Consider the following 22074-nt stretch of genomic DNA (forward strand, 5'->3'; position numbering starts at 1 on the left):
ACATGTTGCACTGGAAGACTTGAGGGGAAGTACTATCACAATGAGCTATAGGTCTTCCATCTTGAAAACATGAAGACTGGCTATAAGGTCAACAGCGAGGAGCTGAGAGAGAAATATGAATTTCACGCCTCATTGACAATTCTTGCAAGCACTGGTTATGCAACGAACCTACTGAACCACTTCCTCACAAGCGCTAATTCACTACAATTGGTATCTCTGGAGCAACACTCAATCCACTCATCCCATCCTCCCACTTTTATTTAATTCTGACAGGTATCACGATTATTGTAGTTTACTTACAGAAAATCAGTACTTGATTTAAAAGGATATTCTGGTGAAGGTTAAATAGCTGGAGTAAAATGCAAGTCCTGTAGTATTTATTACAGTTAACTTCAGGTAGAGCTATAGAATGTCATATTCGTTAAGGCATATTGACTTAAGTATTTTTAAGGCTCGTGGTTATACACTGCTCAAAAAAAATAAAGGGAACACTAAAATAACACATCCTAGATCTGAATGAATGAAATATTCTTAAATACTCTTTCTTTACATAGTTGAATGTGCTGACAATCATCAATGGAAATCAGGATTTGGAGTCACACTCAAAATTAAAGTGGAAAACCACACTACAGGCTGATGTAATGTCCTTAAAACAAGTCAAAATGAGGCTCAGTAGTGTGTGTGTGGCCTCCCTACAACACCTGGACATGCTCCTGATGAGGTGGCGGATGGTCTCCTGAGGGATCTCCCAGACCTGGACTAAAGCATCCGCCAACTCCTGGACAGTCTGGTGCAACGTGGCGTTGGTGGATGGAGCGAGACATGATGTCCCAGATGTGCTCAATTGGATTCAGGTCTGGGGAACGGGCGGGCCAGTCCATAGCATCAATGCCTTCCTCTTGCAGGAACTGCTGACACACTCCAGCCACATGAGGTCTAGCATTAGGAGGAACCCAGGGCCAACCGCACCAGCATATGGTCTCACGAGGGGTCTGAGGATCTCATCTCGGTACCTAATGGCAGTCAGGCTACCTCTGGAGGGCTGTGCGGCCCCCCAAAGAAATGCCACCCCACACCATGACTGACCCACCGCCAAACCGGTCATGCTGGAGGATGTTGCAGGCAGCAGAACATTCTCCAAGGCGTCTCCAGACTGTCACGTGCTCAGTGTGAACCTGCTTTCATCTGTGAAGAGCACAGGGCGCCAGTGGCGAATTTGCCAATCTTGGTGTTCTCTGGCAAATGCCAAACGTCCTGCACGGTGTTGGGCTGTGAGCACAACCCCCACACCACCCACCCTCATGGAGTCTGTTTCTGACCGTTTGAGCAGACACATGCACATTTGTGGCCTGCTGGAGGTCATTTTGCAGGGCTCTGACAGTGCTCCTCCTTGCACAAAGGCGGAGGTAGCAGTCCTGCTGCTGGGTTGTTGCCCTCCTACGGTCTCCTCCACGTCTCCTGATGTACTGGCCTGTCTCCTGGTAGCGCCTTCATGCTCTAGACACTACGCTGACAGACACAGCAAACCTTCTTGCCACAGCTCGCATTGATGTGCCATCCTGGATGAGCTGCACTACCTGAGCCACTTGTGTGGGTTGTAGACTCCGTCTCATGTTACCACTAGAGTGAAAGCACCGCCAGCATTCAAAAGTGACCAAAACATCAGCCAGGAAGCATAGGAACTGAGAAGTGGTCTGTGGTTATCACCTGCAGAACCACTCCTTTATTGGGGGTGTCTTGCTAATTGCCTATAATTTCCACCTGTTGTCTATTCCATTTGCACAACAGCATGTGAAATTTATTGTCAATCAGTGTTGCTTCCTAAGTGGACAGTTTGATTTCACAGAAGTGTGATGGCCTTGGAGTTACATTGTGTTGTTTAAGTGTTCCCTTTATTTTTTGAGCAGTGTATATAAACCTGTCTGGCTTAGTGTTTTAGAACATGGCACTTGCAATGCCAGGGTTGTGGATTCAATTCCCATGGGGGACCAGTACCAATGAAAATGTAAATAACTTTTCAATCTTCTGAATGCATATCATGGTTTTTCATTTTCTGGTACATGAGGCAGTATCTTCCTGTGATAAGCTTTAGCTAGGGTCAGGGTTATTCCCAGAAGTAACACCTGTGTTTTCTGTCAACTGTATCCTGCTGCATCAGGAAAGTTCCAATCGCTAGGCACAGTTGGTGTCAATTCCCAACCAAAGGAGTGTAACAGGTGACATTAAGACCTTATGTCACAAGGAGCTGGGGTCCTTCCTGAAGTAAAGAGTCAGGAGCTGAGGGTCTTGTAGAGGGATGCCAGCTGCTGGTAGGTGTTCTCCCCCAGTGTGGAGAGGGCAGAGCTGTACCTCCACACCACCTCCCCTGTCTGTGCATACAGGAAGCCTGTTGTCTCCCATAGTGAGGTGGTCAGTTCGCTACTCAGGCCGTGCACCATCTGACTGAGCTGGGACAGCAAGGAGAATCCCAGAGATGCTCTGCCAACAGGATTCACCCACACTGCCGCCAGGAGCAGCAGCATCCCCAGGAGCACCACTGGGGGAGTGGGATGGAGCTGCTGCCACAAATCATGGACCCAGCTTCCAGGTTGACTCCCTGTCTCTGTCCTAAGAACCGTCTCCAGAATGGTGGGCTTGGCACAGCAGCAGACCCGAGGCACCGGCCCTTCCTCCAGCCCCCCGATGGTCACCCCCACCCAGTGTTGCTCCAGGTACTCAGCAGCACGGGGGGTGATAGCGAGGGATGTGACTTCGGGCAGGGTGGCATTTACCAGTGCCTCCACCCTCTCCCGGAACAGATACACCTTCTCCAGGAACACCAGGGGGGAGTCTTCATCCTCCACAGCTGAGCCCAAAGACAACAAGTCCAGCTGCTCCTCCTGTGGGGAAGGGTGGCACCATAATAGAAAATCAAAGGTGAGGAAGTGATGTCATGACAACACCCAACCCCAGGCTATACTTACCTGCAGCTCCTTCAGCCTCTGGATGAGTGGATTGTAGGCCAGCGACACCTCCATGCTTGCAGTGTCCAGGGCCCCCATGAATGCCTCTTTCTTCCTGGCAAGCACCAGCTCCAGCCCCTGGAAGTACTGTTCCACGGCCTGCCGGTCCTGCCTCACTAGGCCCTCGCAGCTGGCCTTCTCCTGCTCCAGCTGCTCCCCCAGTTCACACACCTTCAGGAAATAACACTTTAGGTTACCTACCCAGAAATTGTAATTTGCTCAAACGCATTAAATCCATTATTACTGACAAATCACCTCTGCCCAGCGGTGGTCTGAGAGCCTCCCCAGTAGGTGAGCGGGTGCCTGCCTTTCCCTGATGAAGGCTGCCTGCAGGTCATCGATGGGGTGTCCCTGGTGCTGGCCCACTGTTAGGCAGAAGCCACAGATGAGCTGGCGGTCCTGGACACAGTAGATGTTGAGGGGCTGTCGGTGGTGCTCAGGGCAGGAGGGGGGCTGTGGTTGGCTGTCCTTCTGGAACTGACAGGTAACGATGGGATTAAAATATATGATATACCCCTTCATTATACTGTACCCTATTAAGATATGCCCCGATTGTGACTGTCCCCTAAGATCAAAAAGTATTAAACAAATGGTTACCTTCTCAATGATGGCGCGGAGGGAGACATTTATGGGCAATGCATCAACACCTGTTGGCGGGAGCTCTACCACACTGCGGCAGTTGGGGCACTTGAGTGGGAGCCGCAGCGGACGCCAGATTGAATAGACGGCAGAGACTTGGAGTACGTTGTCCAGGCAGGACTTACAGAAGGTGTGAGAGCAGGGCAGGACCCGAGGATCAGCAAAGAGGGAATAGCACACAGAACATGTCAGGTCCTCTTCTAGGTTATCCATGGTGGGGTGATGGGACAATGAGGCTCTGTGTACCTGGCTTGTTGCTGCCCTTGTCATTTAATGCATCGTTTAGCCTGTAATTGGAAGAGAGGAAAACACTTGAGTGTTCTAAATCAAGAGTGAAGATCAAAGGTTTGATTTGTCCTGACAAAGACTCCAAACCCACTTGGCTTAATATTTGCAATCTACAGTGCCTTGCGAAAGTATTCGGCCCCCTTGAACTTTGCGACCTTTTGCCACATTTCAGGCTTCAAACATAAAGATATAAAACTGTATTTTTTTGTGAAGAATCAACAACAAGTGGGACACAATCATGAAGTGGAATGACATTTATTGGATATTTCAAACTTTTTTAACAAATCAAAAACTGAAAAATTGGGCGTGCAAAATTATTCAGCCCCTTTACTTTCAGTGCAGCAAACTCTCTCCAGAAGTTCAGTGAGGATCTCTGAATGATCCAATGTTGACCTAAATGACTAATGATGATAAATAAAATCCACCTGTGTGTAATCAAGTCTCCGTATAAATGCACCTGCACTGTGATAGTCTCAGAGGTCCGTTAAAAGCGCAGAGAGCATCATGAAGAACAAGGAACACACCAGGCAGGTCCCAGATACTGTTGTGAAGAAGTTTAAAGCCGGATTTGGATACAAAAAGATTTCCCAAGCTTTAAACATCCCAAGGAGCACTGTGCAAGCGATAATATTGAAATGGAAGGAGTATCAGACCACTGCAAATCTACCAAGACCTGGCCGTCCCTCTAAACTTTCAGCTCATACAAGGAGAAGACTGATCAGAGATGCAGCCAAGAGGCCCATGATCACTCTGGATGAACTGCAGAGATCTACAGCTGAGGTGGGAGACTCTGTCCATAGGACAACAATCAGTCGTATATTGCACAAATCTGGCCTTTATGGAAGAGTGGCAAGAAGAAATCCATTTCTTAAAGATATCCATAAAAAGTGTAGTTTAAAGTTTGCCACAAGCCACCTGGGAGACACACCAAACATGTGGAAGAAGGTGCTCTGGTCAGATGAAACCAAAATTGAACTTTTTGGCAACAATGCAAAATGTTATGTTTGGCGTAAAAGCAACACAGCTCATCACCCTGAACACACCATCCCCACTGTCAAACATGGTGGTGGCAGCATCATGGTTTGGGCCTGCTTTTCTTCAGCAGGGACAGGGAAGATGGTTAAAATTGATGGGAAGATGGATGGAGCCAAATACAGGACCATTCTGGAAGAAAACCTGATGGAGTCTGCAAAAGACCTGAGACTGGGACGGAGATTTGTCTTCCAACAAGACAATGATCCAAAACATAAAGCAAAATCTACAATGGAATGGTTCAAAAATAAACATATCCAGGTGTTAGAATGGCCAAGTCAAAGTCCAGACCTGAATCCAATCGAGAATCTGTGGAAAGAACTGAAAACTGCTGTTCACAAATGCTCTCCATCCAACTTCACTGAGCTCGAGCTGTTTTGCAAGGAGGAATGGGAAAAAATGTCAGTCTCTCGATGTGCAAAACTGATAGAGACATACCCCAAGCGACTTACAGCTGTAATCGCAGCAAAAGGTGGCGCTACAAAGTATTAACTTAAGGGGGCTGAATCATTTTGCACGCCCAATTTTTCAGTTTTTGATTTGTTAAAAAAGTTTGAAATATCCAATAAATGTCGTTCCACTTCATGACTGTGTCCCACTTGTTGTTGATTCTTCATTAAAAAAAATAGTTTTATATCTTTATGTTTGAAGCCTGAAATGTGGCAAAAGGTCGCAAAGTTCAAGGGGGCCGAATACTTTCGCAAGGCACTGTAATTGCTGGTGATGAGTATTAAGTTCATCATAATGATTCATCAACAGTTACACACGGGTGGAGTCACTTCCTGACAACCTGCAAAGTTTAGTGGTCGATACTTATGTGGCCTTCTAGCATATTTACACAAGAGTGACAAAACAGTACCTCCAAACCTGGACAGCAGCGGATTACGACTTCACACCGGATGACTCCCACCTCACCGCTAGAAGCTATTTCAGTCTGACCGGATGATCAGCAGTTTCTACTGTCTCAGTCTAACCCATGTATAGGTTTGTAGGGCACTACAATTATTGCCACTTGCACATTGCTCTGCTGCATACATCACACATAATGAATAACGCTGGTTGACTGAGATGAACAACATTGAGAGCCACATGAGAATTGTTTCGGAACAATAATTCATTCAAATGGTGATGCAATATGGTTAGTGTAATGGTGTTATATACAGGGCCGGCTCTAGCCTTTTGGGGGTCCTAAGCAAGATTTTGTTGGGGGGCCCCGGCCAAGTGGGCAAAAATAAGTGTCCTCCCCTATTTATAGCAGAGAAACATTTACATTTTTATGTTAATTTCCTGCAATTCCACACATTTTGCCATTGGGGCTGTGAGAAAACTGACCAATTTTCTAACAAATGTCATGCAATTCTATTCGGTTTGCAATGGGGCAGAGACATTTTTGCAGTTTTAAGCAATTTCCTGCAATTCTACACATTTTTCCATGACATATGCCATGATATCTGAGTGAGAGTGACTAGCTAAATCAATGGGGGCCCTGGGCATGTGCCCTGTGTGCCCGGTCAATATTCGGCCATGATTATTACAAGTTTAGATTACTGGCTAGGCTAATTTACCAATCTAAAAATTGTTAGCTGTTTGGCTTATTGAATGACTGACAAAACAATTAAACTGCAGATTCAAAACCACATTTCGAACATGCACCTTGTGTATTCTACTATTCTAACTCTCAACAGTAAATTAAGAACCAGACAGTTCCTAAAAAAAAAAGCGGCTGAGGGCCCTAAGCAACTGCTTATGTTGCAAGCCAGCCCTGGTTACATAATGATAGTGGTTTTCCTGGGACAGGTTGCCCAACTACAGTATAATGCAGTCGGTTTGGCTAGTGTAGTGCAATTGCCTGAAATGTAACATACGTATTGGAAACACTAACAGCTCCACCTACCAGAGGTCAAGACTACTAGTAATGTATTACATTGATAATGTGGGGGCTTGCAAGAGCCCACTCATTTTGGTGTACAAGACCCGGCACCTCAGGTTAGATTGCAGACAGGTAGATGCTCACGTGATCCTCCCAAACACCGGAGTGACACTATTCTTGCTGAAATAATAATGTGATAATGACAGCTGTCTGTCCAGAATGATATTTCGCCTAAAGGTGTTTTGAGATTAATTTGGATTTATCGCAATTTAGGCTACACGTGTTTTTTTTTAACCTTCCTATTTGTGCGGCACTGTTGACAATGTACAATAATAGACATAGCCTATAACATGGACTTCGGGCACTCTCAATTCTTCCATGAATAATATGTTAAACAAAACAAAAGCCCGAAGACCCTGTAAAAATGCTGCCGGAAGTGTTTACGTTTGAAAGAAAACAACCGTGATACCAGTTTGCCTGACAGATGGTTAGTCGGGCTGCATTTCAGCAAGGCTACTGCGCTTGTTATTTCTAAATCAAAAACTCACTGTTGCAAACTTTATGATAGACACGATTGATAAAGCCTAGCTTTTTAATTTCACAAAGTACAGTATGTGTTTGATTTTCAAAACGCTCACCGATGCCCGGACTTCGAAAATACGTGCCGAAGATCCTCCTCTTGCTCGCGTCCTGTCCTCGGTCTGGTCCCGGACTATAGTATCCCAATGCGCATGCGATTTACAGCCTTTTTCCTATCATGTGCCTCAAATTTAAATCAAGTGCACTGTTACAAAGTAACTGACGATGGGGGCGTTGCGAGATACCCAATGGATGGACGATTCTCTTCTCATCACTCAGCTTGGAGACAAAAAGGGATGGGGGCATGAGCATGCGGGTCTGGGCAGATGAGATGTAGGTAGTCATTGTTTGGTGTTTGTATTATATATATATATATATATATATTAAAGTCCATATCAAAGCAATACTTCTTTCACCATAGCACAGCATCAAAAGAAGAATGAAATGCTACAAATGACAGAACATCCTAAATGAAACTGCAGAGGCAACAGGCCTCTACGCCTACTACAGTATACATGAACCATTAAAAGACAAGAAAAACAGACCATACCCGTGGGTTTCACTATTTATTTTCTTGAAGACAATCTAGCCTGTAGATCCAACTCGACAGGTTAACCACCATTTCATTTTTATTTTTTTGAAACCACATATTTGCTAACAAGGAATGCTGAAAAAAAAACTAAATGTTCAACAGAAGGTTATGATGACCACAAAGTGCAATCAATTTCTACAGTCTTTTTAAAAATTAACACAAAGAAAAATGGGGGAAGATTGGGCACCTAAATGGAAAACGGGGCAGGAGCAAGGGGTTGGGAGGTACAGCAAACTTGTTCATGAGTTCTCTTAGGTCAAGGAATAAGGCTCAACATTTATCATTGAGCCACCCTGTCGAGGCTAGGGGGTCCAATCACCGATACTTACCTTTCCCCAATTCAGGGGTGCCTCAGGCAGAATAATTATTACCCCTAATAAAAAAATGTAAATAAAAATTCCTCAATTCCCTAAAAATGTCTCAACGTGAGTTGATTATGGCTACTACTAAATATAAAACAAAGCTTGTGGTTGGATGATGCATATTGAAGGTGTTAGCAGGTCTGATGAGTCCAACCACACCTTTTGAATGACTTCAGGCCTCTCACTCTGCAGTACATGTGCAAAACTGTTCAGATTTATCTTCAAAATCAGAAACTTAAGTCAGTAGGGGGAGACAGGTAACATTTAAACAGCAAAGTTTACAAAAAAAAATAAAAAATTACACTGTGTACAGCCTAAAGAAACTAAAAACCCCTCAAATGAACTGTGCTATAGCTTAGTACATGCAAAGGTTATGAATCAAAGTTACATAAAATGGCAATTTTTAATTTCCCCTTGTGTTAAGTCAAAGCTATGGCAACAATACCGCAAAAGCAGTGATTTTTGCTTCAAGAGAAAGAAAAAACATTAAATCATGCTAGGGGAGTACACGAGTCATTTGGTTGACAATGATGTTGTCAGAATTTCACAGCATCAAACCCAGATCTGGTGCAAAGGTATGGTTAATGTGGGGAGGTGGAATTATGATCCTTATTAATCACCTCACATAAGCAATGAAAGTAAAAGCAGAAAATAAAAATTGTACACACTGGATGCAAAAAGAAAAGCCACCAAATGCATCTTACTACAATGCACCCGCTGCTCCACCTAGCCTTGTCCAGTGTCAATTAATACAAATGAAAAACAACAAAACAAAACCCTTGTGATTACATGTTTTTTCATTTCCAAAGTTCTTCCTTTCAGGGATTTGTATCTGCCTCATTAGAAGGCAGAATTTCTTCTCGGTTTTGTTACTCTCATGTTGTATGTATTTTGTTTCTCTCTGCATGCGTTCACATCCAGTCTTCTTGCACACTCCAGACACGCACACACGGCACTCGTCCATTCTCTTGCACACACCCGCTGGACTCTAGCCCTGCCCACCGCCGCGGGGGGAGGGGGGGGGGACGCCCCCATCGAGGGCCTCTGGTTGGAGGAGATGAACCTGGCTCCTCAGCACTGAGTCCAGACATTCATACACAATGGGTCCATTCACACACACGTCTGATGGCGTGGCCGATTGGGGGATGGGCGCACAGGAGGTGGCGCCCCCTCCGGTCGGAGGACCGCAGAATTGTCATATGGTTCATCTTACGCTTGTTTTGTTGGTTTTCCTTTTGTGTTTGTTGCCTCAATGTCTTGATTTTGAAGTATTTGATTCTCCCCGGGCTGACATCGCGTTTTTGTCATCATTGTAGTAGTTTTCCGTTTTAGTCGACAGCTCCAATAACATGGAAGTTACTCGGCGTGTCTCAACGCATTCGATGTAGATGTTTGTTTTTTGCAACATGTAGCCACTCACTCACACCCACTCGCCATCTCAAACTTCATTTGGGCTGGTTCCCCTGGAATGCCAAACGAAATCAACACATTTTCTCTCAGATAAGATGCAGCCACGGATCCCACGAGCCAAGCACAATGGATCTAATTTCTCTCACACTCTTTCGCTCTCTTTCTCTCCTAATTTGTTTTATGTTGAACAGAGTGCTGCATCGCAAACAAAACTCCAGACTCCCGAGATGCCTTCTAGAACTGGAACCCCTCTGTTGGCACGTTGGTGGAGGAATTGAAGCCGTATGTTCCCCCCTGGATCGCCTCCGGAACCAGGCTGGAGTCTTCATCAATCTGAATATGAGACAATAACTCAATCTATACCAATAAGACATTCCCCACAATGTAGTATGCAGTACCTTCCCCAACCAAGACATGGCCATATTAGAGCTCTGACTTACATCATCAGATGAGAAGAACTGATCAATAATTTCATAGGCCAGTTTATAGATGTCTTCATTTTCATGATTCTGGAGCTGCTCCACCTTCTCCAGACCTGAGGGGCAGGGAAGAGAGATGGTTCAGCAGGCAAATCTACACAGACACTGAGATACAAACACTATACTTCAACATAAACAGTTGGGAGGAACAATGACGCTTGAGGGGTAACTGAGTGGGCTGGGCTCTGACCTCCACACTCCTCGATGAGGTTGGCGATGGTCTCGGCCTCGTCGTCAGCCATCTTGAGGATGTTGCTGAGGCCGTCCAGGACCACCTGCACCACCTGAGCATCCTTCACTGTCAGCAGGTTACAGAAGGGAGGGATCACCTGCTGCTGGATCAGGTACGCCACCTACAGAACCGGAGGAGAAGGGTCAGCTTGGGGCTTTACAAAATACATTATATATTATTATTCGAGTGTATGGATGTCAGGTGAGGTGTATGTGGTAAAGTGGGTAGGCGTCAGTTGAGCTCACTTGGTCCTTCCTCCCGCTAATTGTCAGATTGCTGATGGCCCAGGCTGCTTCTTTCTGTGTTCCAAAGTCTCCCTGCAAAAACATTTGAATTAATATTTCCCCAATATGACACTCATCACTGCTTCATTTTGTGTGAGAGAAAGCTCTGATGAAGAGATGAATGAGAGTGATAAAACAGACCTTGTCCAGAAGGTGGATGATCATGGGTACCAGGTTGGCATCAATGACAGCCTGCACCTGCTGCTGGTTGCCTGCTGTGATGTTGGACAGGAACCACACTGCCTCCTGCAGGATGGGAGAAGAAACAGCAGCACTCAATGTGACTACTCCTTCTACTCACTACTCCAGTGTGACTACTCTCACACACAAGTGTAGTGTGCGAGAGGCAGGGCTTATAGAGACAGAATAAGCAGTCAGTGTGTGCGCTAGAGTGTGTGCATGCGTGTCAGGAGGACTGCAGAAATGGTGAGGAGTTCACACGTGGAATTCAAAGGTGTGTGGACTGAGCTAGATCAGACTCCAGGGGCCTGCTCAAAGCTGTGGCCCCTGGTCGAGATGGGGTGCTGGGGACAGGGTAGGGGCGGTCGTGAGGCCCTAATCATTGGCTCAGTCACGGAGGGAGGGGCCTCTGTTTGAGTGACAGGCCTCAGATGCACTCCGATATCAGCAGAGACCCATGGGTCTTCTGTGCCCACTACCCTTCACCCACAAATACTATACACACACACAAATGCACTCACACTCTACCCACCGTCCCAGACCACCCCAAAATCTACTCAAACTGCAATTTCCATCAGCTTCTTGAAGTCTCCTTGATCCGGCTCTTCCATGATGCGAGTACCTAACTAATAGTTATATCCCCATTCACTGTCATTCATATAGCATTCACACTAGCACCATGTCTCTGATTTCATCACTTCTAGCATGATCAGTCCCACTGACACAGCTGCTGTGCTGTGGCAAGGTGAAGCGGTGCAGAGTATGTATTATGGTGTGTTTGTTACCTTATTGATCTTCTCCTTGGGGTGTGTAAGGAGAGAGGGGAAGTGTCCCAGGGCGTCACAGTTGAGCACCACCTGGGTCTGTTCATCTGTTCCAGTCACTATGTTGCCCACCGCCCGCAGAGCAGCAGTCTAGAGAGAAACACACAATCAAGTTCCACATAGCAGTCAATACAAACAACTCCAAGCATCAACAAACATTCATGCAACTAACTAAAGTAAGCAAACCAACCACTACCCAAAGAATGTTTGAGTATGAATATCAGCACAGTAACCACCAGACAAGGCATCAGGGCCAGGAGTAAGACCCATTGAAGTCCTAAACAGTATGATCTCTAGGGTCAGCTAGGGCTGGGCGGTATACCGCATTTTACGATATACTGGTATTGATGCACGGACTGGTTTGGGTTTTCACAATATTATAATGTTTTTGTTTGTTTAATGTGATACGGAGTGTTTAACGTCCATTTATTATAGTTTAATTCGCTATTTGAGTCATCCCAATTGGCGCCGCTTTCCAAAAAGCTGAGTCAGAGCAAACGTAATTAGCTATACAGCCTGATTTTACCAGTGACCGAGTAGACCTAAATCATGTTTGTGCAACAGTATCTTCTAAATCAAGAAGGAATACGCAAAGCATGAAGACGCTAAGCGAAAACATTCAACATAGCCAAAGATTATAGGGTCCCCTAGGAAACAAAACACTTTGGTTCCTACCCTGTCATAATAACTCCTCCCTGGCAATTTAATTCGATGTCACGTCAAATACTGTATTTAAAGTGCCCACTATTAATATTCTAATTAGAATAATCTATTTCCATGATTCCAACTTGTTTCTCTAAATCGAAAGTCAAATCACAATTGCAACAGTTGGTTAAAAATAAGGCCTAGATTGTTTGCCCATATTGTGCAGCCCTACTTGGCAGCGTGGAAATTATGAGTGCAGGTAATACAGAAAATGCTGAAATGATGTTGAATTGAACAGTATAAAACAATCAGAATGGAGAAAGACCCATTGAAATCACTTCGAATATATGTGTTGCCACCCTAGGATCACTCACTACTCATAAAGCACCCTAGTAACTGACTTACGCCCAACGAACCCACCCGGCCAGACAGGAACCCATCTCAGGACAAGAGCTCTTCTCCAAACCCTAAGCTAACCACCGCAGTGCACAGGTCTCCAAGTACCTGACTGAAAACAACCCCCTGCCCCGCCCCCTTCAGTGTTTGCAGACCTGAAGGTAACTGATATGGGTAAGTGATGTGGTGATGGCTCTACCTATCATTCTAATGAGCATAGAGAAGTCACCGCCATATTGCTTACACACCTAGCTGATGCAATCACATCAGCAAACACAGCTATGGTCTGGCACAACTCATTCCTTACAAAAGCAACCATTCCATTTGGTTGGCGTCTGTCTTCCTGAGCCCCACTGAGTTGAATGGAGCTGATCCTAGACGGTGATCTACGGACAGTTCTCGTTGAAGATGAGACTTGGGGGGGGCTAAGCTGATCCTAGATCTGTTTCTCCACGGGCATCTCTGTGTCTCCGTACCTGGACTTTGACCTCCTGGTGGCTAAGCAGGGGCACCAGGTTGGGCACAATGCCTGAGTCGATGACCATCTGAATCTGCTCGTTGCCCGCGTCTGTCAGGTAGGACAGAGCCCACACCGTGTCCACCAGGATCTACAGGGGTCAACACACAGGGTCACAGGTCCAAAAACAAAACATTCACTAATTCATCAACATACAGATCATGCATTAATATCTGCCTGTGGTTATTAAAAAGGGGGAAATCAATGTAAACTTTTACTAAATCGGGTTGTGTCTTTCTGAATACAATCAGTGATTGAGGAACTCACATTAACATCAGTGTGGTGGATCAGCACACAGAGAGCTGGAAGAATCTGAGAGAGAAAAGAGGGAGAGAGCAAGAGAGTCAGTGAGAGAGATGCCAACAAAATGACAGGAATAGGATATTCCCACTGGACATGTGTCAAATGGACAATATGTATGTTTTTTTTTACCCCTTTTTCTCCCCAATTTCGTGGTATCCAATTGTTGTAGTAGCTACTATCTTGTCTCATCGCTACAACTCCCGTACAAGCTCGTGAGAGACGAAGGTTGAAAGTCATGCGTCCTCCGATACACAACCCAACCAAGCCGCACTGCTTCTTAACACAGCGTGCATCCAACCCGGAAGCCAGCCGCACCAATGCGCCGGAGGAAACGCTGTGCACCTGGCCACCTTGGTTAGCGCACACCGTGCACCTGGCCACCTTGGTTAGCGCACACTGCGCCCAGCCCGCCACAGGAGTCGCTGGTGCGCGGCAGTACAGCGCCCTTAACCACTGCGCCACCCGGGAGGCCCGACAATATGTATGTTTAAACAGCCATTTGGTGGGGGGTGTCCGTTAAAATATTAAAAATTCATGAAAAAGTCGAGCTGAGTTGTTGCGGAAATTGACCCACTATGCTGTTTACTTTCTGCATCGGAGTTTGAGGTCATTTTATTTTTACAGGGACAGTGCACATTAATCAGCGTTTCAGCAAAAGTGCCGGTTTTAGCCAGCTGGCTAATTTTCAACCGCAGTCCCTGGGCAGGTTATTAAAAACAATTACAATACAGACTATCATTGAGCAGTGAGCACATGCAGAGCAACATAGGACAAGCAAGACATAGCATACAGACAGAGCAACATAGAACAAAAAAGCAGCAAGACAAAATTCATAAAAGCAACAAAGTGTTTCCACACCTCACAAGCTACAGACAACAGACAACATGGAAAGCGGCAATACACAGCTAGGGATCATGATCACAAATCTGATTGACCTTTAGCCATGTCTTCATGCATTTTGTGTAAGTGTGATATGTGGTGCAGTTGTGTGTGTCTGATGGCAGTGTATTCCAGACATGGGAAGCTCTCACAGAGAAAGCGGATTTACTAAAGGTGCTTTTCCTTAAGGGAACTATACAGTCACCTCTCATGGCAGACCTTGTGGATCTGCTGCCATATGTTTGGGTTTTCTGTTTAACAAAAATACTGAGTGGAGGGGGAGTCAGGCCATTTAGGATCTGGAATACAAGACATGCATCGGTGTATTTCACAAGATTTTCCCAACGCAGGAGCTCATGCTTTCTGAGGATGTAACAGTGATGATGGCTATTGGGCTTCCTATTAAGCACTTTGAGAGCCTGTTTGTAGACAGACTGAATAGGTTTTAATGTTGAACAGCAAGCTTGGGCCCAACTAGTCAAGCAGTATGTTAAGTGGGAGAGTATCATAGATTTGAAGGACAGTTTTGCTACCTCTGTAGTCAAGCAATTTTGTATAAATCGGAAATTAGCTAATCTGAATGACCTTTTTCACACACTTTTTAAAGGAGAGGTTGGAATCTAGTATGATGCCATGGTACTTAAAATCAGATACCACCTGGAGCTTCTCCCCTGACACATAGACATCTGGCTCAGTAGCATCTGTTGCCCTCTTTGTGAAGAACATGCAAACAGTTTTTACATTGAGATGCAAACACGAGTCAGTGCCACTTTGTAACCTGGAACATTACAGTAGTGAGTTCTTGTGCAGCTTGTTGTTTGCTCTTTGCATGCACATATATCACTGTATCATCTGCATACATTTGAACTTCAGACCCAGTACAGACAGAAGGCAGATCATTAATGTACAGGCTGAACAGGAGGTGCCCCAGTATTGACCCTTGTGGCACGCCCACATCATAGCTAAGAGTGGGCGACAGCTCATTGCTCACTCTGACACACTGAGTTCTGCCTTCAAGGTATGATTCCATCCATCTCAAGGCATCGGGGGGAAAAGTTGAACTTGGATAATTTTGTGATGAGAATCTCATGGTTAACCGTATCAAAAGCCTTCCTTAGGTCCAGAAACACAGCCCCAACAACGGCCCCTTTGTCCATCTTGGACTTCACATTTTCCAGAAGAAAGCAGTTGGCCGTTTCTGTGGAGTGTTTCGCTCTGAAGCCAAACTGCAAAGAGTGTAATGTGAAGGGGCTGTTGTTGAGGTGGGCAATCAGTTGTTCTGCTACACACTTTGACAGCACAGGTAGTATACTAATGGGCCTGTAGTTACTCACGTCAGCAGGGTCACCCGAGTTAAAGATGGCTGTTATTATGGCCGACTTCCATACCCTTGGAAACACCCCGAGACCAATAGATGTGTTGGTGACCTTAGTAATGGGGCCATTGAGTGACTCTTTGTAGTTTTTAAGAAAGGTAGAGTCCAGCCCAAACACATCTTTGGCTTTAGAGTTCTTTAGTGAGCTAATCACCTTGTTCACCTTTTACTCAGTAACCTCCCTTATGATGAAGGCAGGTTGAGCGTCATTCACTAGGACTGAGCCCAAGAAACCAGGAGGGGTTCTGTGTCAGTACCCTGAGAGTCAATAAAGTAGGAATTGAAGGATATTGCTATGTCGACTGCATCCTGTGTTAGATTGTTATTCACCATGATTTCTTGTCTTTTTGCAGTGTTACTCTGGTTTTTCCGTTAACCTTTTTAGATTCTCCCAGATCAGTTTAGAATTTCCCTTTGCTTCACCAATTATGTTAATAAAAAAAAGTTTGCCTTGGCCTGTCTGATTTCTTTCATCACCTTATTTCTCAACATGGTAAACCTACGTCTGTAATGCTCTAATTTGGATCTTAGGGTTATTTTTAGAGCATAATCTCGTTCTTTCATAAATTTCTCAGCATGTTGCTGAGTCTACCTTTAATAATTACACAACTTTATTCATTCAACTTATATAGCGTAATTCATTATATAAAGAAATCGCAAAGGGATGTAAGGCAACAACTAAAAACAAATAATCATCATGAGTTGATCAACAGTCAAGAGACTGAAGGATGAGAAAGTTCTCTTACCTCCTGGATGGTCTCCATGGGTGGCGGTGGGTCCTTGTGGCGGCAGAGGTTGACCATGACCCAGGTGACGTTACGGAGGAAGGTGATGGGGATAGAGGGGCTGATGAAGGAGAGCAGGGGCTTCACCACACCGAGACTGATCACATAGTCCCTGCACTGGGGGCCGTCGCCTAGGAACAGAGATTGTTTGTGAAACTCTCACCGATGATGCCTTGAAACAAACAGAGAATCCCTGAGCCATTCCCACAATCAGCAGCTATTGTTAGAGGGTCCCAGACACACAGAGAAGGATCCAGACTCACCTATGATGTTTCCCAGGGCCCAGACCGCCTGCTCACACACATTCTGGTGAGGAGAGTGCAGCAGCCTCAGGAACAGTGGCACAGCATCTGCAGGAGAAGAAATGCTGTAATTAATATTTCATAGCTAACTCCATCACCAAAGACTACAAATAATCTGTCATTCAGGGGCACAAACTACAAATCCAACATCTGGTAGGCATGATGATAGAAAATCCCACTTAGCCCCCAGAATGTACTGGCAAAGGTGGCGCTGATATTGTAAGCTGGTACTCACTGGACTGGACCACTGCCTGGGTCTGCTCTGAGGTTCCTGATGCAATGTTGGTCAAAGCCCAGGCAGCTTCAAACTGTAGAGATGGACTAGAGACAGAGGCAGATGTGAAATGAGATGGAGGAGGTAGAAAGAGAAAGGGTGGAGAGAGGGGAGGGATAGAGAGAGGGGGAAAATGAGTGCGATGGAAAGGGTTCTTATTCCATCCGTCAGTGGTTCTGACAATCCTCACATCTGTTTATGAAAACATTTGCATTGCAACATACTTTCATCATCACCCAAAGAGATCCAATCTCAGTGGAGTGACGCTTAGTTTACATTCACTGCAGCACTGCTTAGGTCACAACCACTTCTATTATATAACACACAGAGTAATTATAACACAAAGTAAAGCCCTGCTTACTTGTCATCTCTGTCCAGACAGTGCACCAGAATGGGGAGAATGCCTGACTTGATCAGGTCATCTATGGGAGGGTTACGGTCACTAGACAACAGCTTCCTGCAGGGTGAAAATGTCCATTATTCACACATACTTGCACTTAAGACACAGCAAAACATAAAATAAAGGAATGTGAAATGTAAACATCAGGCATGACAACGCAATCTCACAATGATTACACAAGACCAGCGACAATGCCACAGAACTAAGTCTAGCATGTTCGCCGGAAACCAGGAAATAATTTGAAGGCTATGCTCCAGAACATGCCACGCCACAACATTCTAGAGATTGGTTTTGGAACCATGTTTGAGTGTGAATCACCATGGCAACCAGCAGAGCCGGGTGTAGGAGGAGAGAGTTCCTACCTTGCAGCCTGCACGGCACTCAGCTGAACTCCCTGGTTATCACTTGTGGCATTCTGCAACAACAGCACACAGGGAATCACATACCGCGGAAGCAAATCCATGTCTAAGAAATGTTTCAAAATTGGAAGTGCACTTACTTGTACTATTGCTTCAAGAGAGGTGTTTTGCTGCAAGATAAAAGGAGGTACTTGTCAAACACGGCCAGTGGAAACGTAATGGTTTGTTTGCATTGTGGCCACACCTCAGGGTGATTAGTCAGGCAGTGCCTGGAGACACTAATCAGTCCGAGAGGAATGTCAACACGGGCCAAACATTATACATTACAAATCCTAAAAAAAAATACTATAAAAGAATACAGTACAGTTAATAGTCATCCTATTTTGTTCATATTTTATTGCAGCAAGAGGTCCCCTCCCATTTGTTTTGGATTGCATGTGGATATCTTTTTAGCTAACAGTTCTAGGAACTCAGTCTTCACCATATATCTAAATCACCTGTTAATCCCTATCACACCAGTGATTACTTCAAGGAAGGAAGGAAAGAAAGCCATGCTCTCTGGAGGATCACAGAGGAAAATGACAGAGGGCCAATCAGAACGTACCGATCTGAAGTCTCCGTCGGCATCAGAGTCTTCGCAGGTGTCCTCGTGGGGCACGTTTCGCCTCTTCAGCAGGTGTTCGTCCCTTTTGTTCTGCAGAGAGCAGGGCAAGAAAGCGGTCTTAACGTATATGCATCAGCATGACAACAGGCTCAAATATTAAACAAGCATTTAAAGGAATACTTTGAGATGTTAGCAGATGCCCATATACTTCCAATCATTGCGCTAACACTACTTAGCATTGGCTTCAAACTACCATCAGACAGGACAGAAATAAAAATGTTCCCCACAAGTTCATCTGACTCTGGGTAAGTAGATAAAGGGCCTTATTGCCAAAATCCCGAAGTATCCCTTTAAACTCATCTTTGATATCCTGATTGAAATGCATTTGTATCTCGTCCGACATAGATTAAAGGAAAGAAGTTGAACAATTACCTTGCGGAGTTCCACCACCACCTCTGTCCTCTGTCTTCTCATCGTCTATAGCGGAGAAAACCAATACATTAGCCCAGTACAAATACACACTATGTATGCCTGATTATTTGTTGATACTTCCACAATCCACACGCAAAACATAAATGAGATCCCAATATGATATGACGGCATCATGTGTATTTGTGAGAGCTGTTCAGAGTCAGATTGTTCATCCACAGCTTTGATGGCACAGTGATAGAACAAGCCTGCCATACCACTGCCTGAAATCACCAGCTCACACTCACATAACACGGACCTCATTTACATAGACTGACTTAACACAGATCTCAACTACTGGTGTTTTGTATGTAAGGGCTCATGTTAATAATGGGTGGTAATACGAGGGACCATTTTCAAGCACCTCATTGAGAGACATTACATTTCTTATAAGGACAAATTAAGTAATTTGCTGTCATAAAATACTGGCCTTTGGCCATTTGTCATGATTGGATGATATAGTGAAAGTACGAAGTTAAATTCTTCCTTCTGTCTAGAAGGGCCATACCCATTTCCTTCTTATACTCCCACTCCACAGTGAAGTGGCAGACAGTGCATCACTCAAATATGATCAGCACTTCGATCATCATGTGGTGGTGCGATATAGCCTAGTTATGTATGTTAGTTGTTATGCAAGCAATATTCTTGTTTACACTGCAAACAATGCCCCTGCCATTGACTAGCCATATTACATCATCGTTAAAAAGAGGCGGACACTTCTTCTCATCTAGCTTAAACATAATACTAGCTAGTATACGTGTTCCTCTATCATCTGTTCCGGTTGCCTATAATAATTTAGCTTCCACTAGTTTGAACTGAAAATGTAGTTAAGTTGAAGAAGCCTTGGGTGTTGGTGTGGTGCCCTTGCACCCAGTCCGAAACGGTCTGGGGGGGAAATATCGTTAGGACAACATCGGGAGTCTGTATATTGGTTGGACTCCCCGAGTTGTGCATCATTCTGATGTAAAATAACCCTACCACAATATAGCGGGCTTCACCAAAAAAACAACGTTTCCTGTCAAAGGCATGTGTATAATCTGTAGGAACTCGACATATTGTGGTAGGTTTATTTTCTGTCGCCACCCATCAGAAGGATTCACAACTCTGGGAGTCCAACCAAACAGCCCCCCGATGTTGTGTTCCAAAGCTAGGGAAAACACTGATTAGTGTAATGTTAACGTTTAACTGTCCTACACTTGCTATCCATCTACCTCACAATGGCTATAACTTTCGTTATGGGTCTGCCAAGGCCTGCAAAGGGACCCTGACCAGCTACATTCTACGCTAGCAGGTTAGCTAGTAACCTAGCTAAGCTACCAACAGCGGGTACTGGCTAACTAGACATAATTCAATATTTGTAGTTAAAGAAGCTGCCAACTAGTACGCGGCTAATATTTACCATTACATTTGACACTTGGAACAACTAACTACGAAGCTAAAGGTAAACTGACAAACTCAGATGGGTGGCTAACGTTAGCTAGATCAACTTAGCTAGCTATCGTTAGCTAGTATAGTTAAGGTTTTTACTGCGTAATTTTTTATTTGAGGTCATTAGTTAGCTAGCCAACGGTAGGTACCAGTTTTAAAATCGTACTGGCTACAAGGATATATACCATCTGATAATTGCGTGTATATTAGTTGGCTAGCTAACTACATTACATATCTAGCAAGCTGTAGCCGGGGAGGAGTGGTACATTATAGCTGGCTAGCTAACTACATACTTAGCTAGCTAACGTTAGCTAATCCAAACCACGGAGGTGGCTGACTAGCGCAGTCGTTCGAAGGGGATATACGAATCTCGTTTAGAGAACCACATTGTCCCCTCAAACATGTGGTTAAGTATGTCAACTCCAAACTGGATGGGTTGTCCGAGACAGCTACCTAACTACATTTCAGATGACTGTCGAATAGCAAATATAGCTAGCTAGAACAGCGTGTTTGTTAGTGTACCATTGCTATCACGGCCTGTAGACTAGCTAGCTACCAGTTTAGCTTAGATGGAACTGGGAGTCGTTTGCTAGCTCGGTTAGCTGGGGACGTTTCACGTGCTGTGGATTACTTTTATTCTGGTTCAGAAAGTCGGATGGATTGATAGAAAGGCCTTGGTCTATTTGACGATCAGATAAGGCCTGGTTTGGTCTGGGTGCAAAGTTCCAGACCATGAAAATTACGAACGACGTCACACAGCGCAGCCCCAAAATAGCGCATATGAAAAGGGACCCCTCGACGGAATCAGATACTTCACCTCCAAGTCGCGACCCTTGTTCTTGAAATTCTTCAGTCGCTGGTTGTCTAGTTTCTCGTTGTCAGACATGTTAGCAATCTTAGCTATGTTTTAACACCGTTTGAAATGAATCAGCTAGCCGCTACTCCTTTCGAGTTCTTTTTCTCAGGCCTTTCAGTTACCGGACTATTTTTTGTTGGTCTGTCCGCGGTGCATACTGGGAATGCCGGTGGTGGAGAGACAGCCTCGCTCTGGGTGGAAGGGCGGGGAATTCCCGTTATTGCTCACTCGTTGGTCTCGCGAAATAGGTTATTATTCCTCACGAGGTCGCTCTGTGGTTCGCAGCTAGTTCAGACCACCACACTGTTATGATCTGTCAATCAGTGCATGTTGGTAACGTGTTAGTAGGCCTAAACAGTTACTAGTCCTATACTGATATATTTATCTATATCGGACCCTGAAACTATCTACAGTAGTCACTATGGCAACAATCAGAAATGTAGCTAGGTACCAACTGCCGAAGTCAGGTGTCAAAACTGTTATTTAACTTTAAATAATACATTAACGATGCCCAGAATAGTTTCCCCCTCCAAAATAGTCTGTAAGCACATAGCTAGTAACGTTACAACAGTAAGTCAACGCGTTGGTCGTTAACGTTAGCTATAACAGTTACAATTGGCGAAAGTAAGATAGACACCATCAAATATGTTATTTTCAATGTTGTGCATTATAGTGAGCTTCATTGTGTATAGGCATACATACCTCGAGGT

General features: G+C 44.8%; 2 protein-coding genes across 2 annotated transcripts; both read right to left on the bottom strand.

Annotated features, from left to right (window-relative positions):
• Positions 1-237: 237 nt before the first annotated feature.
• On the bottom strand, positions 238-7599 carry trim59 (tripartite motif containing 59). Its single transcript, XM_021587743.3, has 5 exons — positions 7470-7599; positions 3600-3928; positions 3258-3479; positions 2964-3173; positions 238-2879 (listed from the first exon to the last, which is right to left on the bottom strand). The coding sequence occupies exons 2-5, from the start codon at positions 3909-3911 to the stop codon at positions 2271-2273; spliced, it is 1353 nt and encodes a 450-aa protein (XP_021443418.2). The 5' UTR covers positions 3912-3928; positions 7470-7599; the 3' UTR covers positions 238-2270.
• Positions 7600-7963: 364 nt separating this feature from the next.
• On the bottom strand, positions 7964-21922 carry LOC110507632 (importin subunit alpha-3). Its single transcript, XM_021587744.3, has 17 exons — positions 21326-21922; positions 19045-19089; positions 18613-18702; positions 18149-18178; positions 18012-18064; positions 17611-17706; positions 17211-17296; positions 16937-17023; positions 16635-16804; positions 13599-13643; positions 13291-13422; positions 11735-11863; positions 10911-11015; positions 10731-10802; positions 10444-10606; positions 10215-10309; positions 7964-10107 (listed from the first exon to the last, which is right to left on the bottom strand). The coding sequence occupies exons 1-17, from the start codon at positions 21392-21394 to the stop codon at positions 10009-10011; spliced, it is 1566 nt and encodes a 521-aa protein (XP_021443419.1). The 5' UTR covers positions 21395-21922; the 3' UTR covers positions 7964-10008.
• Positions 21923-22074: the final 152 nt, after the last annotated feature.

Source organism: Oncorhynchus mykiss, chromosome 27 (genome assembly GCF_057628025.1).
Source record: "Oncorhynchus mykiss isolate SJ-2025 chromosome 27, ASM5762802v1, whole genome shotgun sequence".
Lineage (NCBI taxonomy): Eukaryota > Metazoa > Chordata > Actinopteri > Salmoniformes > Salmonidae > Oncorhynchus > Oncorhynchus mykiss.